The 20907-nt window shown below is 30.7% G+C and overlaps 1 protein-coding gene across 8 annotated transcripts in view; it reads right to left on the bottom strand.

Moving 5' to 3' along the window:
* CARPA (Carbonic anhydrase-related protein A) overlaps positions 1-20907 on the bottom strand; it is a 231849-nt gene that overhangs the window by 28929 nt on the left and 182013 nt on the right. For all 8 annotated transcript variants that reach the window (XM_089176802.1, XM_089176797.1, XM_089176799.1 and 5 more), the window contains one exon: positions 6609-6704. In XM_089176802.1, coding sequence (XP_089032928.1) covers positions 6609-6704 — 96 coding nt within the window. The remainder of the gene's footprint in view (positions 1-6608; positions 6705-20907) is intronic.

Raw genomic sequence — 20907 nt, 5'->3', positions numbered from 1 at the left:
ACAATTATTGGAATCAGGGTGGTGGGAAAGCAACGGAGAGTGGTCCGATCCATTGGAAATAGTTTCCCCTCTCCCCCTACTATACCATTTCGATTCAGTTAAATTGTCAAACTATTCAAAACAATTGAATTTGGTACGAATCGTGTCGAACTATTTTCTATTCTATGTTTAAACGTATACACATATCTGTGTATTCTATAGAATAATACAAACGATTAATCGAAATTTATTGAAAAAACCCCTTCGAATTTTTTTTTATAATTCTTTATTTTATATCAATCTCTGTGCTTTCGATTGAAATATTATTATTTTTTTTTTTTTAATGAAAAATCATTTTATAAACTCTCGTAAAATTATGACATATTTAAAAGATTAAAAATATGAAGGATAGAAAGAAAAAAAAATAAATAAGGTTAAATCACGTTAGACAAATTAGAAGCTTAGACGATGATCTTGAATTTTATTTACAACAATTTTATTTACACATTCTTTGGCTTTTCTCTTTCTTTTTTTTCTCCACCCTAACCCCTTTTTTCCTTTTCTTATTTCGTTTTACAAGTCAACTCGTTTTTGCGTCTGATGTGAGGAGTTGCTTTGAAATTCCAGCGGCGTTCAACGCGTGCCAGGCTGCACGTTCTCGTAATATAGTCGTTTATCTTTTCGGAAAATTTACAGAAAGAGGGGTTAGGAGGAGGAGGAGGAGAAGAAGAAGAAGAAGAAGAAGAAGAAGGAGAGATAGAGAGAAAGAGAAGGAAAAACAGCAAGCAAGCAGTCTCTCTTGGCACAACTGCAAAGTTTTCCTTTCTACACGCGACATCTCTCTCTTTCTCTCTTACAGACACACACACAAAGACACACGTACGCTCATTTACTAATACTAACATGCATACACGAGGTACCGCACTTTTATGCGTGTCAGCATAAATCCGTTGGCTAGGGCTTGCGCGTATTCTCACGATTAAACTTGTAGTAACTTATGATTCTCATATTTCTATTCGTTTAACATAAACATTGTTAGTAAGTATTTAAACTCATTTCGGTATAACAAATTGCGATAATAATTCTTTTTTTTCTCTTTCTTTTGCATTTTTTTTTAAATCAAATTGTCTATCTTATAATAAACATATTTATTTCTAATAATTTAATACAAAAAGAACAAAAAAGAACATAATATTCGAGATAAATTAAGATCGCGTATAAAAACTAGCCACCATAAATTATGTTGTATAATTAACAGTGTGTAAAAATGAGAGAGACTCTGTTACAAAAAAAGTGTTGTGTAAATTTGATGAAAGTTGGGTGCGCATATTACATTTTTATTTATTATTAATTTAATACAATTTATTTGTTGAATTATTTTTTTCCTCTTTCAAGACACAAGAGAAGGGTGGTTAAAATTCATTGCAAACGAGATCGAATAATAGATTTTTCTATTATTTTTATATTCTATCTTTCTCGTTAAAAGAGAGTAACATTAACGTTGGATCTTATCGGCCGATATTAATGCGTTTTCCAGAATATTCAAGAAGAACCAGAAGAAAAGGAAGTAAGAAAGAGAGAGAAGGGGCGGTGGGGAGAGAATGAGATAGATAGAGATTATTTCTCAGTGAAATTAATCATAATGAAAAATATCTAACGGCCGGCAGGAAATGAAGACGACGCTAATTCCATCATCTTAACCTACAGTTTAATTCAGGCTGCTTCTGGGAGCCTACCCTGATTATGAATTAAGAGGGTTAATTGCAACGGTGGTGGTCGTACCTAAAGCAAGCAACCAAGCAAGCAACCAAGCAAGCGAGCGAGCAAGCAAGCAAGCAAGGGTTCATATAGAAGCAACCTTATATAATATATAATATACATAATATGTATATATATATTCCCACCTTCATCTTTCCCCTTCTCCTTCATAGTAATTGTAGAGAAAGAGAATATGTATAGGTAATCTCTATCGTTGCTATATATTTTAGCTATTTAACCTGAAAAATATGAACTTCCTCTTTCGCTGACACTTCTCATCCTATTCCCAAATTAAATCCTTTCGTTTAAATTATTCTCAGCAACGTGATATTACGTAAAACTTATATAGAGAAAACCTCATCGGATGGTAACCAACTGCAACAACGGATCTAACGATGAATGAACAACTTTGCGATGGTTTGAGAAAAGTTCGTAGGTAAAAATTTGGTTCAAACAAAAAAAAAAAACAAAAAAGGAAAAGTAAAAAGAAAGAGACAAAAAAAAGAGAACTGTTGTATTATATCGGAAACATACAAAACATTTAATTAAAAAACAGAGAGAAAAAGATAGATGATGACTGGTGGTATGTATATTCCTAAACTAACCTCTCTATGTATATTTAGTTTTTGCACGGTGACCGGAATAAAAAAAAAACAAAAGAAGAAGAGAGAACAAAAAATGAAGTCTCAACGGAAGGCAAGTAAGTATATGAATACACACACATACGTGTAAAGGGGTTAAAAAAAAGGTTGGCTCGTTGCGAACAGGTGAAAATATTTTTCTCTTTTTCTTTCTAGTTAACCTACTCTCTTACTATACCCTTTACCTTTCCATTGTATATAGGTAGGAAAAAAAGTTTGGTGCTGCGAACAGGTAAAAATATATATTTATGTAGTTTCTTTTGTTCCCTTTCTAGGTACCAATTCAGTTTACCACCCTTACATATTTATATACATATACATATACATATACATATACATATATATATATATATATATATATATATAGGTAGGAAAAAAAAAGTTTGCTGTTGCTAACAGGTGAAAATATTTTTCTCTTTCTCTTTTGCCATTCTATATATCCACACTCGCTAACCACCCTTGTGCATTCACACAAAAATATACATATAAATACGTATACATACACAAAGGTTCGGCCACGGAAGAAGGGAACGGCGTTTTCATCGTAGCCTGCTCGTTTATATCTCAACCCCTCCGGCGCTCCAGGGTATAATCCGTTTGAATTACAGTCGTCAACCTTAACCCCCTCTCCTTGCCCTCCCCCTTCTCACCCTTTTCCCTTCTTTCTCTTTCACTCAGTCATTCTCGCGTGCGCGCGCGACCTGTGTACCCTTTCAACGCACACCTTTACGATCAACTCTCGGTTAAAAAAGAGAGACAAACAGAAAGAGAGAGAAAGAGAGAGAAAGGTGAAGTGAAAGGTTGGTGGAAGGGTTTGGAAGAGGGGGTTGGACAACGACAGGGAAAGAGATCGAGTACTTTCCGGCGTTGAGACTCGAGAAAAGAGAAAGGGATGAGGAGGAGGAGGAGGAGGAGGAGGAGAAAGAGGATTGGCTTAAACCGTCTGGGAGCTTGCTTGAAACTTCTCCATCGAGTTATCGCCGCTAACTTTCCTATCTGATTCTCGATATGACATATGGAGAAAAATATTAAACAGTCATTATGTAGATGGATAACTAACTCCATTGTCCTTTTCATACGGGTAACTCTGATAACTCCTATTATATTTAACCCCTCCACCTCCCTCCTCCCATTTACCTGTTTTCCATTTTTCCTCGTATTTTCTCTATACGATTAGTATTTATAATCAAATACGCCTCATCATCTCTCATTCGATTAATTTACACGCAACGGATATTATATTATATACTTCTTTTAACAATTTACTAATTATAAGAAATTGATAGTAAAAAAGAAAAATAGTAAGTTCTTATTTTCCAACGATACAAGATATATTTTAATTGCTTTTCTTTTTCTTTCGATTCAAATGGGTCATTATATTTTAAGACGAATTAATTAACACGGTCAGAGTTAAGTATTGATATTTTATTAGTAAAATATTGATTATTAATTCGATATAATAAATTCATTACACACACACACACTCACATTAATTTCAGTAAAATAAAAAATATATAGAACTAATAAAATAAAAGATCGTAATAATAATAATAATAATAATAATAATAATAATAATAATAATAATAATAATAATAATAATAATAATAATAATAATAATAATAATAATAATAATAATAATAATATATTAATAATAATATTAATGATCAAGTGTCCGTTCAAATTTGATATAACAAATGTTTTAAAGTTTATGCGTGAACGTAAATGCGCTTGTGCATGATTTATTTGTAGAACAACCCGTTCCCCTTCCCCTCCTCTCGAAAATTCGTATCCTCGTAACGTATGTACGCAAAAGGTATTTAATATGACATGCGCGTGTTAATCTACTTGGCGTTTGTACTGATATTGACAGAGATTGCAATAACGCGATACAGGTGATACTGGTAGCCGATATGGATCCGTACCACGGTTGCAACCGCCAGCACACATAAACATACACATACAGACAGATACACACACACACACACACACACACACACACACACATACATAGTCATCTAGATGATAGAGATAGAGAAACGTTTATATACGTGTATGCGTATAGTGAATGAGATAGAGAGAAACAGATAGAGAGGGAGAGAGAGAGAGACAGACAGAGTAAGGGGATGAGGGAAAGAGGGGATGGAAGGCAGACCGAGCGTCAATTTGCTGACGTTTACATCTGTTATATCAACATGCTTCTTGCTATTAATGAACCACTTGCCTTCTGTTTCTCATTCGTATTAGATATTCGTGTTTTAACCGATTGATAATCGTTTATTTTCAATCCAAGCAGATGTCGGAGTCATCATTCCTAACACGCGTACTATTATACACCACTTTTATCTCTCTTTCTCTTTCGTATTTTTTTTTCTTTTTTTTTTTTTTTTGGTACACTTTGAAAGTGGAAGAATGTGAGTGAGTGAATGAACGAGAATGAGATAGAAAAGGATAGAGAACTCGGACAGAAGCAAGGCGTTCATTAAGAGCCGTTTCGTGTAATCGATTCGAGCCGTTGCTTTCGAAAAGGGCACGAAGGAGCCGCACGCGAGAATAGTGGAAGAGAGAAAGTAGAGAGAAAGGTGGGAGGTGAGTGGAGAGAAAGGTTGGAGGAAGGGATAAAGAGGAAAAAAGAAGAACCTTCCCTCTGGGTACTTGAGGAACGACTGTCATCGTGAATACGAGAAAGAAGAGCTTTTTTCCTCCCCCTTCCATTACTTGTGGTCACAGGTCGTTCGATCTTCTCTACATTTCTCTCTTTCTCTCTCTTTCTTTCTTTGTGATCTTATTTTCAAACTTTTCTCTTCTATTTTTTTTTCTTTTTCTTATTCTTTCTTATCTTGATCGTGTAAAAGTAGTTCTTTTTTGCTACGATAAGATTTTCATTTAAATTTATAGTATAAAATAAAATATAATTTTTTTGTTTTGTTTGTATCGATTCTTTAGATATTTTTTAGTTCATCTTCGTGCTTGCAAACAACTTTTATTCTACTTAAAAATAAAGAATAGTTTGAGATCGAAATTTGTATATAGATCTTTTTTGGATATATATATATATATATATATATATATATATATATATATATATATTTTTTTTTTTATTTTATTTAGTTTTCTGTAATTGTCAATTTGTATTTGGTACATTTGTTTGTTTTCTTTTCTTTTATCGAAAGAATTCGTTCACATTTTTTTTGTTAATCTGATTTTAATATAAATTGTTTAAATATATATAAAAATTAAATATATATAAATAATGTTTAATTGAACTGGCCTATCAATTCTTATTTACACAATTTTTTTTTTTTTAAGTATTTTCTAAATTTTAATTTTCCTATTTGAACTACGTTATATCGATTTGTATTTTTCAATTTTTTTTTTCTGCTAAAAGAATTTGTTCTCTGTTTTCTTTTTTTTTCTTTTCTTTGTTTTTTGTTTGAAAATCTAGCTGATAAACAATCTCGTATTGATTGTCAAATCCTAGGATCGGTTCTGGTTGAATTACGGAATTCCCAATGGACCGATTCATCTTTCTCGGAAAGGAGCCGTTCCTGTGGCTCGAAAGACAATCCTTACGTGATACTTACTCCCTTTTTCTCCCTCTTGGCAACTATACTTTTATAGGAAAACCTTCAATAAAGGATTTCGACTATCACTGATTTCAAGATTTATCGATTACAAAAAATAATCTCAGAATCCTACAAGGATATTAATTTTCAATTAAAAAATAATTCTTTTCAATTCTTTACTTTTTTATAATTTCAAAATTAATTGATTTGAACAAAATCTTTGAGTTATTAAAATATCCATTGGTATAAATTTTAATCTTAAAACTCAAATCATCACACACTACCAGTCAAAATGATTTGACCATCTTATAAAATGATACAAAAAAATCAATTATTTATTCATGACATTAAGAAATACGTGTCATCCGTTAATAAAAATATTCCAAAAAAATTATAACATTTAAATAATTATGAAATAATTTTAACTATTAATTTACGTAAAAGAAGTAAAGGTAAATTCAATTATTCATTAATTTAGAACAATGCATTTCTTTCTCATTCAAAAACAACAAAGCATACAACACAATATTGTCTGACAACGAATAATAACAATAATAATAATATGCATAATATAAATATAAAAGAAGGTAAAAAGGATAGAGATAGAGAAAGAAAGATAGAGAGAGGGAAAGAGAAAGAGAGAGAGAAGAAATGTTGGAAGGCTTACCTGAACCATTAGCGAAATTGCGACTAATCCTTGACTCTTGTGTTGTGCTTCGCTGATGTTGTGATAGAGCTCGGCGTTAAATCCGTACACCTGTATCTGAAATACGAGATCAAGAGAGGAAAATTACTTCCTTGTTTGATAACGAGTAATGTTGGTAGGTTATTATAAATTTTCTATCGAGCTGTCCTCTCGAATTTCCTATTTCTACCATCGAACAAAGGCTCGAATTCGACAGGACTCTGCATAAGCAACACGTTCTACACACCTTTATGTTCTTTGTTTGCAGTTTCGTTATCCAAACGAACGTTTACCTCCTATCTACAATATATATATATATATATATACATAATATGTATATATGTATATATAAGCGAGTTGGCTTAATAACATATAACGAGGATAATTGTCAACATTCGATTGCTAATCGAAATTGCTATTGTTCGTAGAAATAATCTTCACTGTTAGGTAACATTGCTGAAATCATTACTATTACCTTTCTATTTATATTTGATCAACATTTTTTAACATTCTGTTGTTTGAAGAGATTTCTTAATTAACGATTCGTATGCACGAATATTTTTTATTTTTATTGTTTGTAATATAAATAATAGTTTTTTTTCTAGGATATATAAAAATTGTGGTTATTGTTGTTATATCAAATTGTGTCATATTGATACTGAGTATACAATATTTTATTATTTCTATTTATAATATTGATATATACTAGTTACATCAGGATTACGTATTGATATTAGGTATATTAATATTAACTTTTTATTCTAAATAATATCTGTTTATATAAACGGATTGTGTCAGAATCGAGTGGGATTACTTGATTATGTGTGTGTGTATATCTTTTATTATAAATAATATAATATCTCTATTGTGTGAAAATATTAACACAATATTTTTAATTAATTATTATAGTAAAGATAATTAATATATTATTTACATATACAAATACTTTATTATAAATACTACCAATTTACTTAAAAATAATAACATTGATTTAACTGTGAAGTGCTCTCTCTCTTTCTCTGTTTCTATCTTTCTCTCTCTCTTTCTCTATTAAACTAATATTCAGTTTGTGTACTTAGAAAACAAAAATATTGTCGAGCTAAGGGAAAACTCTTAATGATCGTTAACGTACCAACGATTGTATACGAGGAATTTACAAGAGGGAGGAGATGGCGTGACAAGGGAAAATAAATTTAAAAGATAAGCAATGCGAATGAGAGAGTAAAAGAAGGAGAGAAAGAGAGACAGAGAGAGAGAGAGAGAGAGAGAAAGATTGATAGAATAAGAAAAAGAAAGTTTAAATCTACTGTGTCTGATGGAAGTACGACTTTCTTTTCATTGCAGTAAGATGTTCCTTTAGGTATCTTTTTCTCTCACTCTCTCTCTTTCTCTCTCTTTCTTTCTCTCTCTTTTTCTCTTTTCTTACTCTTTCTAGCTTTTCATCGTGTTGCCAACTCTGCTTTACCTTTTTAGTTTCTGCTCCTCTCAACATTGTTTGCTCCGAGACGAAATACAAACGCTTTAAGAGTATGAGAATCCATTCCTTCTTTTTTCTTTTCCTTTTTTTTCTTTCTCCCTCTCTCCCTCTCTCTCTCTCTCTTTTTCTTTCTTTCTTTCATTCTTTCTCTCTTTCTATTTTTCTGTCTCCTACGCGATTCTATTTACGCACATATGTATCATTTCATTTCAAAAGGATCAAAGTGAAATTCTAACGTCTCGAAGCTCTTTTCTCTCTCGTTTCTTTTTTTTTTCTTTTTGTTTCTTTTTTATTCTCTCGACGTTTTTAGTTATCCTAAGAAACAGAGAGAAAGAAAGAAAAAAAAAGAAAAAAAAGTGGTAGTTCTCAAGCTTTCAACATATGTACGTCACGACGTATTACAATTTGCAATTTAATTTTTATTAATTTTTTCTTTCAAGTTTATAGCGCATATATAGAGCATTGTAAAATAATTAATTTCATTGGGTTTGCCATTTTAAAAATGGTTTATTGATAAGAAGTATTTACACAAAATAAAGTTTCTTATTTCGAATAGTCATTTTGTTCAAACTCCTAGTTTTTTTTTATACGAATTCAACAAGGATAGGATCATTTACGAGAGGCTCAGATTTTTTTTTCAAACTCGTATGCAATGTACATATTGTACTTTTTTAAACAATCTAAATCTCCAAAGTTTTACAAAAAAACGAGGAGTTAAAAATTTGTTATATTCATTTATTTCTTTTTCTTCGGTAGAGTAATGGGTAGCAGCATGGTTTCGTATCCCTGATCTTGCCCAATTGAATGCCTGACTAGGGGTCCCAGTCATTCTATACAATCCCCAGTTAGGGGTCTCAGTCATTCTGTACAATCCCCAGTTAAGGGTCCTAGTCATTCTGTACAAAGAACAATGCACGTTCTCATGGATTACTACAAGTGTACAAAGTTTTAAAAACAATCTAAACCTCTCGTAAATAGTCCTATTAAAGAAAGAGAGAGAGAGAGAGAGAGAGAGAGAAAGAGGAACAGGGGGAATGTTGAAATATATTTAAATAACATATGGGTTGGACCAGCAACAAAAAATCGTTTATCGTTCATAAAGGGATGTAATATTTAACTCGTGACCCTTTCGTATGGTACTATATGGACCAATGGGAAGTGATCCCTTGACCTCGAAGAAAGGAAAAAGGCGAAGGAAGGAAAATGAGAGAGAGAGGAAAATTCTTGACTCCTCGTTTTGTATTTTACAACCAATTGAGATCCTATTTAAATATCAACGAAATCGAAAGTTTCTTTACGAAGCTTCGAGAGGAATAAAAACGAGAAAAAGGAAAAGGAAAAAGGGAAGAAAAAGAGAGATAGGAAAAGGAATAGAGAAAGAGAGAGAGAGAGAGAAATACGATATAAAGGGGTTTATAAAAGGAGCTCGAATAAACTCGAGGTGTTCAACAAAGAGATATAACGAGTTTGAAGAAGGACTTCCCCTTTCAATGGATCTTCCTCTTTTCCTAGTAGTACCTCCTACTACTTGGAAACATGAAAAAAGAAAACTCTGGATCTCGCGATACAGTTTACTATCTGATTATGTTAACGTGTCATTTCTAAGCACACCTTTAACATATATACCCCATTCTATCTTTCACTAAATCCTCGTCCAATCCTCCATCCCCTCTATCACCATCCTTTTCAGAAAAATATAATATATAAAAAGAGTGATAGAAAAAGTAAGATCGTAAGATCGTATGATGTGTATGCATTAAAGAGAGAGAGAGAGAGAGAGAGAGAGAGACCAAATTAGAATTATGTAAAAGTATATGTGTGTCAGATAGAGAGAGAGAGAGAAGAGAGAGAGAGAGAGAGAGAGAGAAAAGTAGAATAAAATTTCAATTGTGTGTATGTGTGTATGTGTGAAAGAGAAAAAAAATTTGGAATCGTTTTCATGGTGTGAAGAAAGAAAGAGAATAAAAATTGAACTTTGTATAATATTAGAAAAAGAGAGGAAGAGAAGAGGAAAATTTGAACTTTGTATGATATTAGAAAGTATATGTGTGTGAGGGGGAAAAAAAGAGAGAGAAAGTAGAAGTTCCGTAGGACGTTCAGTGCAGATATCTATGTGAAATGCAGAGCAAGAGGTCTGAGAAATATCTAAGAAATGCGGAGTACCTTTTGAGTGTCCACTTCGTAAAGCATCGGAGTATGCTTCTTTCTTTCTTTTTCTTTTTCTTTTTTTTCTGTCTATTTCTCTCTCTTTTTCTATTCCTTTCTCTTTCTTTTTTTTTCCTCGCGGCGACTCGTTTTCAGCACCGCGAGTGTCTTTCTCAAACTCTGGAGCTTCTTCTCTCAAGGAGGTACATTTTCTTCTTCTTCTTTTTCTTTTTCTTTTGAGTCTGTGAGTCTATAATACTACTCGGTGGTGGTAGTTTTGCCAGTGTATGCCGACACCCGAGAATAAAAGAATAATCGCCGCTTCAAAAGGGCTTTTTAAAAAATCCGCAAAGCAGCAGCAGTAGCAGCAGCAGTGGCAAAATATTTGGCAAGATTTCGAAGTAGATAACTTTTAGGGTGATTTTAGATAATCTGTATTAACTTCAAATCAATTTTTCATTCGTATTTGTATTTTATTGTATTTTTTGTTTTTGTTTTATTTTATGCACACTAGTGCATTCGTGTTTGTGTATGTGTGTGTGTGTTTGTAGAAAATAATGAGGAATTTATTCAACATTTATTCTGTACGATAGAATAATGCTAATTATTCGGATATGCGCATTTTTCCAATAAATTCTTTTCATCAATATGTTTAAACAAAATAGTATATACAATTAAAATAATATCTAATTTATTGTTTTATAAATCAAATGATAGAGTAAATCGTTCGATTTTACATTTACGTTGGGTTCTATGCATATATTTTTTTTTGTATTTGTTTAGAAACATTGTGAGAATTGCATTCTATTTGATAAAATAATTCAAACCCATGAGAATGCATAGAGAAATATTTTATCGTAAATTTATTTAAAATTCACCAAAAAAATAATATAAGAAATTATCTGAAGAATTAGTATCCAAATTAAATTCAAAAAGATATTCAAATGATCCTAAACAATTATCGCTTTGTATTCTTGTTAAAAATATATTATATATAATAAAATTGTGCATTAGTATAAAAGTATGAGTAGGGGAGAGGGGATAAAATTAAACGTAGATAGTATACATTAAAGAGATTTAATGTAAACCACTAGATTGCAAAGCTCGAAAACTTTATTATTCTCACAATTTAACACAGTTACGCATATATATTATATATACGTATATATATAGAAGCATAACGTAATTCTTTGTAGTATATCGAGGAAATGGTCCAGAATGGGCGTCAAGATTTCGCATGTCCATTGCTATGCTCTTGCCTGTGGCATGGTCTACGAGCACGCCATCACGATTTCCGGCACAATGCGCTATTCTACCGTGATAGATATATGACTGTAATCCTGCACATTCTCCTGTCTGCTGGCACCCAGAAGCGAGTATATTAACTCAGAGGCTCGTTCGCTCAACGCACGTTTTCGCGTCTTCTACGACAATCCTCTCTCTCTCTCTCTCTCTCTCTCTCTCTCTCTCTCTTTCTCTCTGTGCTAATTTCTCGTCCTCTCTGCATTATTAGTTGTGTAAATACACATGGTACACTGGAAATGTACTTGTGCAGTACTTGGCAAACCATTAACAATCAGCTTTTCAGGGTAGATTTTCATCTTAAAGGGGTAAAAGAACAGCCAAGGTTAAGATAGTTAACATCATTAATTACATTAGAGTTAATTGTCAAAAGAATTTGTTTGTTCATTTCGTGTTTGTTTCGTTAGTTTGTTCGAAAATAAGATCAGAAATATGTTTGAGAGTTAAATTGAATGAGAGGTACTCTTATGGAAAACGATTACAAAACAAACGGATTAGTATAATAATTATTTATTCTAAATTTAGTTATATAAAACTTACCTCTATTAGAGGAAAATATTTTTTTATAATAATAGCAACACTTTAGTTCCAAATTGAAAATCAAAAATATTGGTTTATATTGAGAATAAAAAAAAGGAATATATTGAAATATTTTTATTACAACCACTTTTCTTTACAATTTGTCCAGCTTGGACATTCGGTAAATTAGATATATTGAAATATAAAACAAATGTAATCAAAGAAGACGATAAGTGGTAGAAAAAGAAAAGAAAAGGGAAGCAAATCGAATATCCGATTTTAAAACAAGCGTCAAATGAAAAGGACTCTCTTAATTGGTGCATTTAGGAAGGTCGCTAATTGCTGATACCCTGAACAACATTGAATTGGCTTGACACTTCGAGTATCTCTCTCTCTCTCTTTCCTTCATAAAGGGAAGTAAGAAAGGGCTTTTCTGAGAAGTGAGCAAGAAAGAGAAAGAGAGAGAGAAAGGGAAAGAGTGTGCGAATCTAACACGCTCTGTAAGGGTCGTTCAACTATAAACGACCACTACAATTACGGAAAGCGTTAGGTACGGGCTCTCGACTAGCTACGGCTTTGCCTACACTGATTAGGTGAATTTGCAGGCCATGACTTTAGATTGTGCTTGTTCTTTCCTCCTTCCACTACTCCTCCTACCTCTTACTCTTACTCTTAGCGCAATTAAAGTTGGTTTTTAGAGAGGAATTGAAAAATGAAGTAGGGTAACAGTAAGAACAAACGTCATATTTTTCTTTCCTAAGCTTCATTATCATCTCATTTGAGTTTCTTCTCCTTCTTTTTCTTTTTAACTATTCCTTCAAGAATCTTTTATCAAACATTCATTTTCTTCATTCAATTTTTCTAATTCATTCTTATCTCGAATCTTTAAATTCCAAGAACAACTTGGACACGAAGACTGGAGGTGATGGGTCAGGGGTAAAGTAGGGGTTGGGTTTATAGTTAAAGGGATTGTCAAGGACAATTAGCGTGTACGATCAAGCGTTCCTATTAATTGATCAATCGTGTCTCCTCGATTTGCGTGTTCTCCTCGATACAATAATAATTGGCCTCAAATCCGTAGGGTTGTTTGATCGTTATCGAGTACATTATAGGAGAATGAGAAGGTATACTAGGTATTGGCTTGGTCGAGTAACTCGCGAATGTGGTATTCATCAAGAGGATTCTCAGAATCTCTCTTTCTCCCTCTCTCTAACGTAACTGTTTATCGAAAGACAGAATAATAAGCTTGTATTCGAAGTTTGATTCTACTTACAAGAACCCAAGTCTCGACTAACTGTTGGTCGAGGTGTTCTATATATATGATGATAATTTGTCTCTATGTATATATCTATGAATATACAATAATGTGTGTGTGTGTGTGTGCGTTGAGAGACGGTTGGATTGGCATCTGGTAAACATCGAATTAGCGAGAAAGACTCTAGAGGACCGTACGTGTGTGTACGTAGACTGAGAAATGGGCGATCAATTTAAACAAACATTCTCCGAAATTGGAAAACAGTTTACTGGATGTGTTCTGTTATCGTGATATATAGGTCCTAAGAAAATATTATCACACTTAAGAAAATCAAATACACACGAGTAATTATCATCTCTTTGTTCTTATTAATCGGTTCGAAAGATCGATTAGATTTATTTGTCATTGTTCCTTTGTTTTTTTAATACGTTGTTCATTTTTTTAAGAATTTATGTCATGTCATAAATTATTATTTCGTAATTGGATTAAAAAGTAAAACAATATAAGTAACTTTTAATAAATTTCACTTATTAAACTTTTAATAAATTTTTTTTCGTAATGTTTAAACGATCAACAAAGTGTTAATATTCTGTCAGAAAAGTCTACGATGTTCAATTTGTTTTGGAAGAAAAAATAAAAATGATATTTGTATTTTTGTATTTGAATGAGAATAGGAAACGATCGGATAACAATAGAAGATTTGACGTTGAGTTAAAACGATTAACGTCGTTCTAAGAGAAATTTCCTGGTGGATTCAATTTGGAGAGCTACCGCGAAAGCATAAATCCGTGAAAGGATCTAACGTAAACGTAGATAGGTAAGTAGATGTATGTATGTGAGTGTATGTATTTATATGTATGTGTATGTATGTATGTAATAGTAAGCAAGGTTGGTGGCTATCCCGTTCAGGTGTGGGGACACGAATGGACCTTTCGAGGGGGTGCTCGAGGTACTCCATCAGCTGCTTCTCGAGTATGCTTTCGGCATCAAAGCGGCCCGTCGCTCAAACACGCCGGTAATGGGTCAGACTCGCTCAAGTACCATAGCTCTTGGAATCCCCTTGTTCTCCGCCATAGGGCTTTCAAACCGACCATTCCTCCCATTCTATTCACCACCTCCTTCCTCTCGCTTTCACCTTTATCACCTCCTTATAGTCTTCCTGTCTAATTCTCATCGATACAAATACTCTAATACCAATTTTCATTATGCATTTAATCATACTTTATTTTGTTTTATTATTATTCTGTTTATTACAGAATAATAATAATTCATTAAAACACTTTTCATTGAAATTTCTTAAGATTTATGTTTGTTTTTAATTTAACAGATCAATTGTTAATATTAGATCATAATTATTGTAATCGAGTTTGAATATAGAGAAATTTTAAACGATTTTCATATATTCATCGTTTTAAAATACAAACGTACGAATATTTTTTTTAATGATTTAGACGATCTTTCGTTTAACGAGAAGATTGTTAGCCTTTAGGTATTGTAATTATTGTGATTCTGTTTGAACATAATTAATCTGCATACACTTTAGTGGTATAAAACAAAATGTTAAGGAAAAACAGATGAATGAGGTTTTTTTTTTATGAAAAATGTGAATGGCAATCTACGCATCCCACAAGTGTACATTGGTAAAGGTGAACAAAGAACATATCCCGAGTCGAATTAATATCCAACATTGTCAACAGACTTTCCTGAGAGAGTAAGAGAGAGGATGGAAGCCTGGAAACAGGGCAGTTTCGCGGTGCTATTGCAACCTGACCTGAAGCTATCGTTAATATTGACACACGACGCGTCTCCGTTGGGAGTGGCTCCAGTGTCACGTCACTCTGCCATGTAAGCTGCTCGCTCGATAACATTGCCTTCCTCTCGCTGCTAACTATCGCGCAAAATGAGTAACCAAGAATATTTATCAGAAAACTTTAGTCCGATTTAACTAACGATAAGAAAATTTATCTAAGATTAGAGGACAATTCGTTCTAAAAGGTCAGATTTTTTTTATTGTGTCTATCTTTTTTATTAATTTTTATTGGGCCTGTCAATTTTCTGCATTTGTCATTAATTATTTATAGTACATAGATACTTTCTTTTTATTATAAAAATGTACAACGTATTTTTGACGTAATTCTAATGCAAATGTGTAGCCAGGAAAATTTATTAAATCCTGTTAGTCAAATTTACTTAACGATAACTAAATTTTTTTAGATGACAGGACAATTTGTTCTAAAGCGTCAGATTTTGTAGTGGGTTTAACAATTTGGGTGATACGATTTTTTAACCGTATTTATCATTTAATTATTTACACCCTATAAATAAAATTTTTCAAAAGAAAATATGTACAACGAAACTTTGATGCAACAAAGAATATCCAAATACTTTTATTAATTTTTTTTTTAAATAATTATCAAAATAAATAATAAATAAGTCAACTCATTTTATCGTTTAAAATTACACCAGCAAAATTATAAAATTTTCTATGAAATATTGTATTATGAAATATCTTATAAGAATAAAGTGAATTAATAATCGTTGAAAATCAGAAAAAAAAACCAATCGCGTTCGATATCTCGTTGGTTGTTATCTCGAACTCGCGTGCGATAAAGGATTTTAGGTATCGTAACGTACACGTAGAGAACGAGTTCACGTCTTGGACTTGAGTTATGTCTTCGATTAACTTCGAATCGATTTTAGACACATTCTTTTTTTTTTTATTTTTCTTTTTGTTCCATGGTGATTCGAGAAAGAACGACCGTGTTTATAAGACATTCTTTTGCAAGTTGAACAGCTTCTTCTTCTTCTTCTACTTCTTCTTTTCCATCTACAGGGTGTTCCATTTGAATTTTCAAGTAAATACCATAGATTTTTCTAAATGTTATTTCGTTTATCGTTTACACGCAAATACAGTTTGATCGATCTTCCATTAAAAAAGAAAAAACAATTGAACAATTATAATGAAAAATCATTTTAAATATGATCTTTGATAAAAATTCTCAACGATCAATCGAATTAACAGCTTACCCTTTCCCCTACAAGCTTTAATTCGATCAAATTTAAAACGCGTACCTTGCCATTCTACAGAATTTTACATGCGCTGGAACCAATTACAGATTATATCGGTCGGATACTATATTTATTTCGTGCCGTTTAATTAAGGAGATAATTTCGTTCTCTACGCGCCAAAACCTGGATTCTAATTAATTTCGAAACGTTACCACCGTATATGTGCACGTATCTACATTGTATATACGTAGAATTTTTTAGATATGTATTGCAAGTGGTTATGTGTTGCAAGTGTAACAAAAAAAACATAATAAAATTGAAAGATTAGCAGGTATTACAATTTCGATTTTTCTTTTCTTAACAAACGAATAATATTCTTATGGATTATATTATTAATCGATCGATAACCATCTATATAAATAACATAATAGATTTTAATATTTAAAAAAAAGAAAATAATTCATAACAATTTTTAATAAAGTAAAATAATAATTCTAATTGGTAGAAATAAATATTAGTCATTATAATAATATTTATATATTATTATAATTATTATAATAAAAAATAAAATATAACATAAAATATAAAATAAAAAAATAAAATGATTATAATAATATTTATATATTATTGTTATAACTAATTATTATTTCTACTAATTATAGAATTATTATTTTACTTTATTAAAAATTCTTATGGATTATTTTTTTTTTTTTAATATCTATATAAATAATTTTTAGGAATAAAAATTAGACGTAAATTAGGATAATATTCCAAATGTTTTTTTATTAATTTTATATTAAAGTAACACAATTATCTACCAAGTGTTTCTTTTTCTTTTTTTCTTTTCTTTTTTTTTTTAAGAATTCATTTGGAAAGTTTATCCTTTTTAATGGGAGGAAAAAAGAGGAGTATATGGTTTTCTCTTCGTGGAAGAATTCTTGAACGAAGCAGTTTGAAATGATTTTGGTAAGCTCGGCACACCTTGGAAGACGCTTACCTTTAACCGTGACAATTATCATTCATTGAACTTTTCTTGCCTGGGTGTATTAGAGAACCGAGCAACGTCGAAATGTCGGTTTAAGTGAATTTAGAAAGAGAAAGGGAGAAAGAGTAAAGGAACGAAGCAGGGAGATAGTTGAGTAAAGTAAGGGAAGAAGAAATTAGTTCTCAAAGCTTGAAGAGGGTGCACTCTTGGGTAAGAGATGGAAGGTGGAAAACGTAAGTCGAGCTTAAAGGAAAACCTTCTATACTATTAAACCAAGGACTGGAACTTAGAAATGCATACAAAAGTGAGAAAGATGTGGGGAGGGGGTGTGACGGGGGTGGTAGAAGAGAATTAGTATCGAAATAGTTTATTACATTAAAAGAAAATCCTGTCTTTGGAACAATAAGATGATAGAAAAATAAGTGAACTTTGAGTTGAAGGAAATTTTCGAAATTAATACGAAATACCGAGATTAATGTTACTTCTACGAATTTATAATTTTTTATTTTTTTTTTAGGTACTCATCGCACGAATAGCTTTCGTGAAATAATAAAAATTATACACATTATTTCGAGGAATAGAAAGAGAATAATATTTCGTTTAACAATGCTATGGTATTCTGTATATGTAAAACATCGCGTACTGTAGAAGGAAGAGGAAATAAAAAAGAAAAAAAGAAAAAAAAACTATACTTTAACGAGGTTATTATTTTACGAAGATAAAATCAAATATAAAGATTTTTTTTCTGTTGAAATGAATAATAAAAATTTCATCGATAGAAATAAAATCAAGTAATATTAAACAATTAAATAAATTGTTCAAGAGTTAATAATAATTATATACTGTACATTTAATTATCGAATTAACGAGGTGAAAATTCGTAATTAATGTGACATTAAATTGAAACTTTCAACACGCGTTTACAGTTTATATCTCAATTGGTCAAAACTTTCCTAACTATTACGTGAATTCAGAGAAACGTGAATATTTGTAAAAAAAAAAAACGTAAAAAAATCTTTAGGATAACCAAAGTAGATTGGCACGTCAAAAAACAATTTTTAAGTAGGGTGTTTTACATTTTGTATTATTTTCTTGATCCATTTTTGAATTTTGTTTCGTTATATGATTTATTTCATTATCAAACAAATTTCATTTCGTTTGTTATATTTCTTAAATAATTTTTAAAATTTTTTTGCAAAATTGAAAGAAAATATATATACAAATTTTCTTAAACATATTAAACTTTATACAGGTTGTAACTATTACGAAATTTATTTGAATGCATTTTTATAAGAAACCCCATGAAACATAATTTGATTTAAAAATTGTATTGAATGCAAATAACAATAAATAATTTTCAAAATAAATCTATATATATGATTATTAAAAATTTTTAATTGCCAATTTTTCTTTGGTTTCTTATTTGACCTCGTTAAAATTAACATAGGGGTTAAAATTATTTAGTTAATAATATTTTTTTTTATAATATACAATATATAGCATGTTAGGAGTAGAATCGATGGTAGCAAGAGGATGTTCGGCGATGATCCAAGGGATACCCAAAGCATGTTCGTTGGGCAAAGGGACGCGCAAGCGCGCAGAGTTACGACATCCACAATAGTTATACAATGTTCATGGTAAATTAGGTAACCATTAGGCGAGACATATTCTACTACGGCGGTAGATGCAGGCTCTAATTACACGGCTTATGCGATTACACGGTGAATATTGTTTCAGGTAAACAAATCGACATTACATGGATATCTATACTGTAACTGATTATATTACAACCATAAAGAGAATAATTTATTTAATCGATTAACCTTTTTTTTAATCCTTTTACCCTATACGCATTATCGATTATCAAATTGTACAATAAGTATTTACATTTCGATTATTTATTTAGTTTATAACGTTTCCTTTTTTTTTTTTTAACATTATAATTTACCTGTTGATTCAATTCGATGCTCATAATTGTTTCACGTACAAACGCATTCATTTAAATATTTATATTTAATTTATTTATTTTGTTTAGAATGTTTTATTTATACGATCAGATAGTTTTATTAATTGGCACAGGACAATGCAATTAAGTTTATTTATTTTTAATATATATATATATATATATTTATAATACTTAAACTTGATCTTTGACGTGTTACTTTGTTCAGTTGTAATTTCATTGAATTAAAAATATTGAAATAAAAATCAATAAGAGAAAATAAATCTGTTGCATAAAGTAGAAATTTTATAATAAAAGGGTTTGAATATTGGTAGTAGTAGGAATTTAAAGGGTTCTATGTACATGCGTTTGCGTGTGTGTGTGTTATTCGTGAGAGTGGAGACATGGCAGGCGATCGAGTTCGATTAACGTGTTGGTACTTCGATTATATTTCGCAGGAGGATGCATCGTACATGCAATTAAGCGGCCATTACCGAAAAGCAAGGGACGATAATGTTCGAAACGAACTTATAGATTTGACAATTATTTCTAGCGTAACATTTAATGAAATCATGATGAACGTATCGAATTTCATAGGACCGTAGTACGATCAATGGAAAAGAAGATAATCAATAATTGCCATCGATCCTCTTCCTCCTTCTCTTTTCTGTGTATCAAATTTCTTCTTTTTTTTTCTTTGTGAATTTGTCGTTTACGATGATTAAATAAACCGAAATTTGTTCATGCGTTTACATTAGTTGATTATATCAGCCGTGATTATTGTCAATCCTGATGAAATTTAACTGTGTTTATCGTTGTAAAAAGAAAATTAATGATTAATACGATTAATAGGAAGTTTTGTATATTAAAAAATTTTTTTAATAAATATTTAATAATAATTCAATGATAAACAGATGGATTTGATACTATATATGTTAATATATAATATTTAATATATATATATATATATATATATATATATATATATATATATATATATATTAAGGTTAATTATTATAGTTAATATATAAAAGTTAGGTAATATATAAATATATTACATATTAACTATAATAATTATTATGTGACTTTTTCACTTAATTTTTACTATTATTTTTTTTTATATAGTTGCGTATTTTAAAATATGTATTTAAGTAGTAAGAGTCAAGTTCCAATGCAAAGTCAGACATATGTAAGTAGTAATATGAATCAGGCATATGGTCAATATATGGTCAGACATTAATATTTAAAATAATAATTTTAATTGAAATTTATACGATTTAATACTGAAAGTTTAATTAATTAATAATAGTATTAATTATATAGATAAAATAATTGTCATTATTTAAACAATATTTAATATAATTCTTTTTCATTTTTTTTTGGATGAAACTTATAAATTTTCAATTTCTTTACATTTTTGTTATTTGCTTGAAATAATCGATCATAAGATTACATGATATACTTTTATATTTTTTAATAGATCACATTTAAAAGAAAGTATCGAATGATCGTTAAAGTTGGACACATTCCCGACGCTCGTTATTAATCTGATAAAAGAACAAATTCAATCATTTCACGTCGATATTGTAGAATCTGTGATACTAATCGATAGTAAAAAAAAAAAAACAAGTTATAACGAGTCTTGCA

The sequence above is a fragment of the Polistes dominula genome, unplaced genomic scaffold (genome assembly GCF_049000335.1).
Source record: "Polistes dominula isolate Pdom_NZ unplaced genomic scaffold, Pdom_raw_medaka contig_12, whole genome shotgun sequence".
NCBI classification, from domain to species: Eukaryota; Metazoa; Arthropoda; class Insecta; order Hymenoptera; family Vespidae; genus Polistes; species Polistes dominula.
The sequence above is the reverse complement of the archived record's forward strand: the minus strand, read 5'-3'. Positions and strand labels throughout refer to the sequence as shown.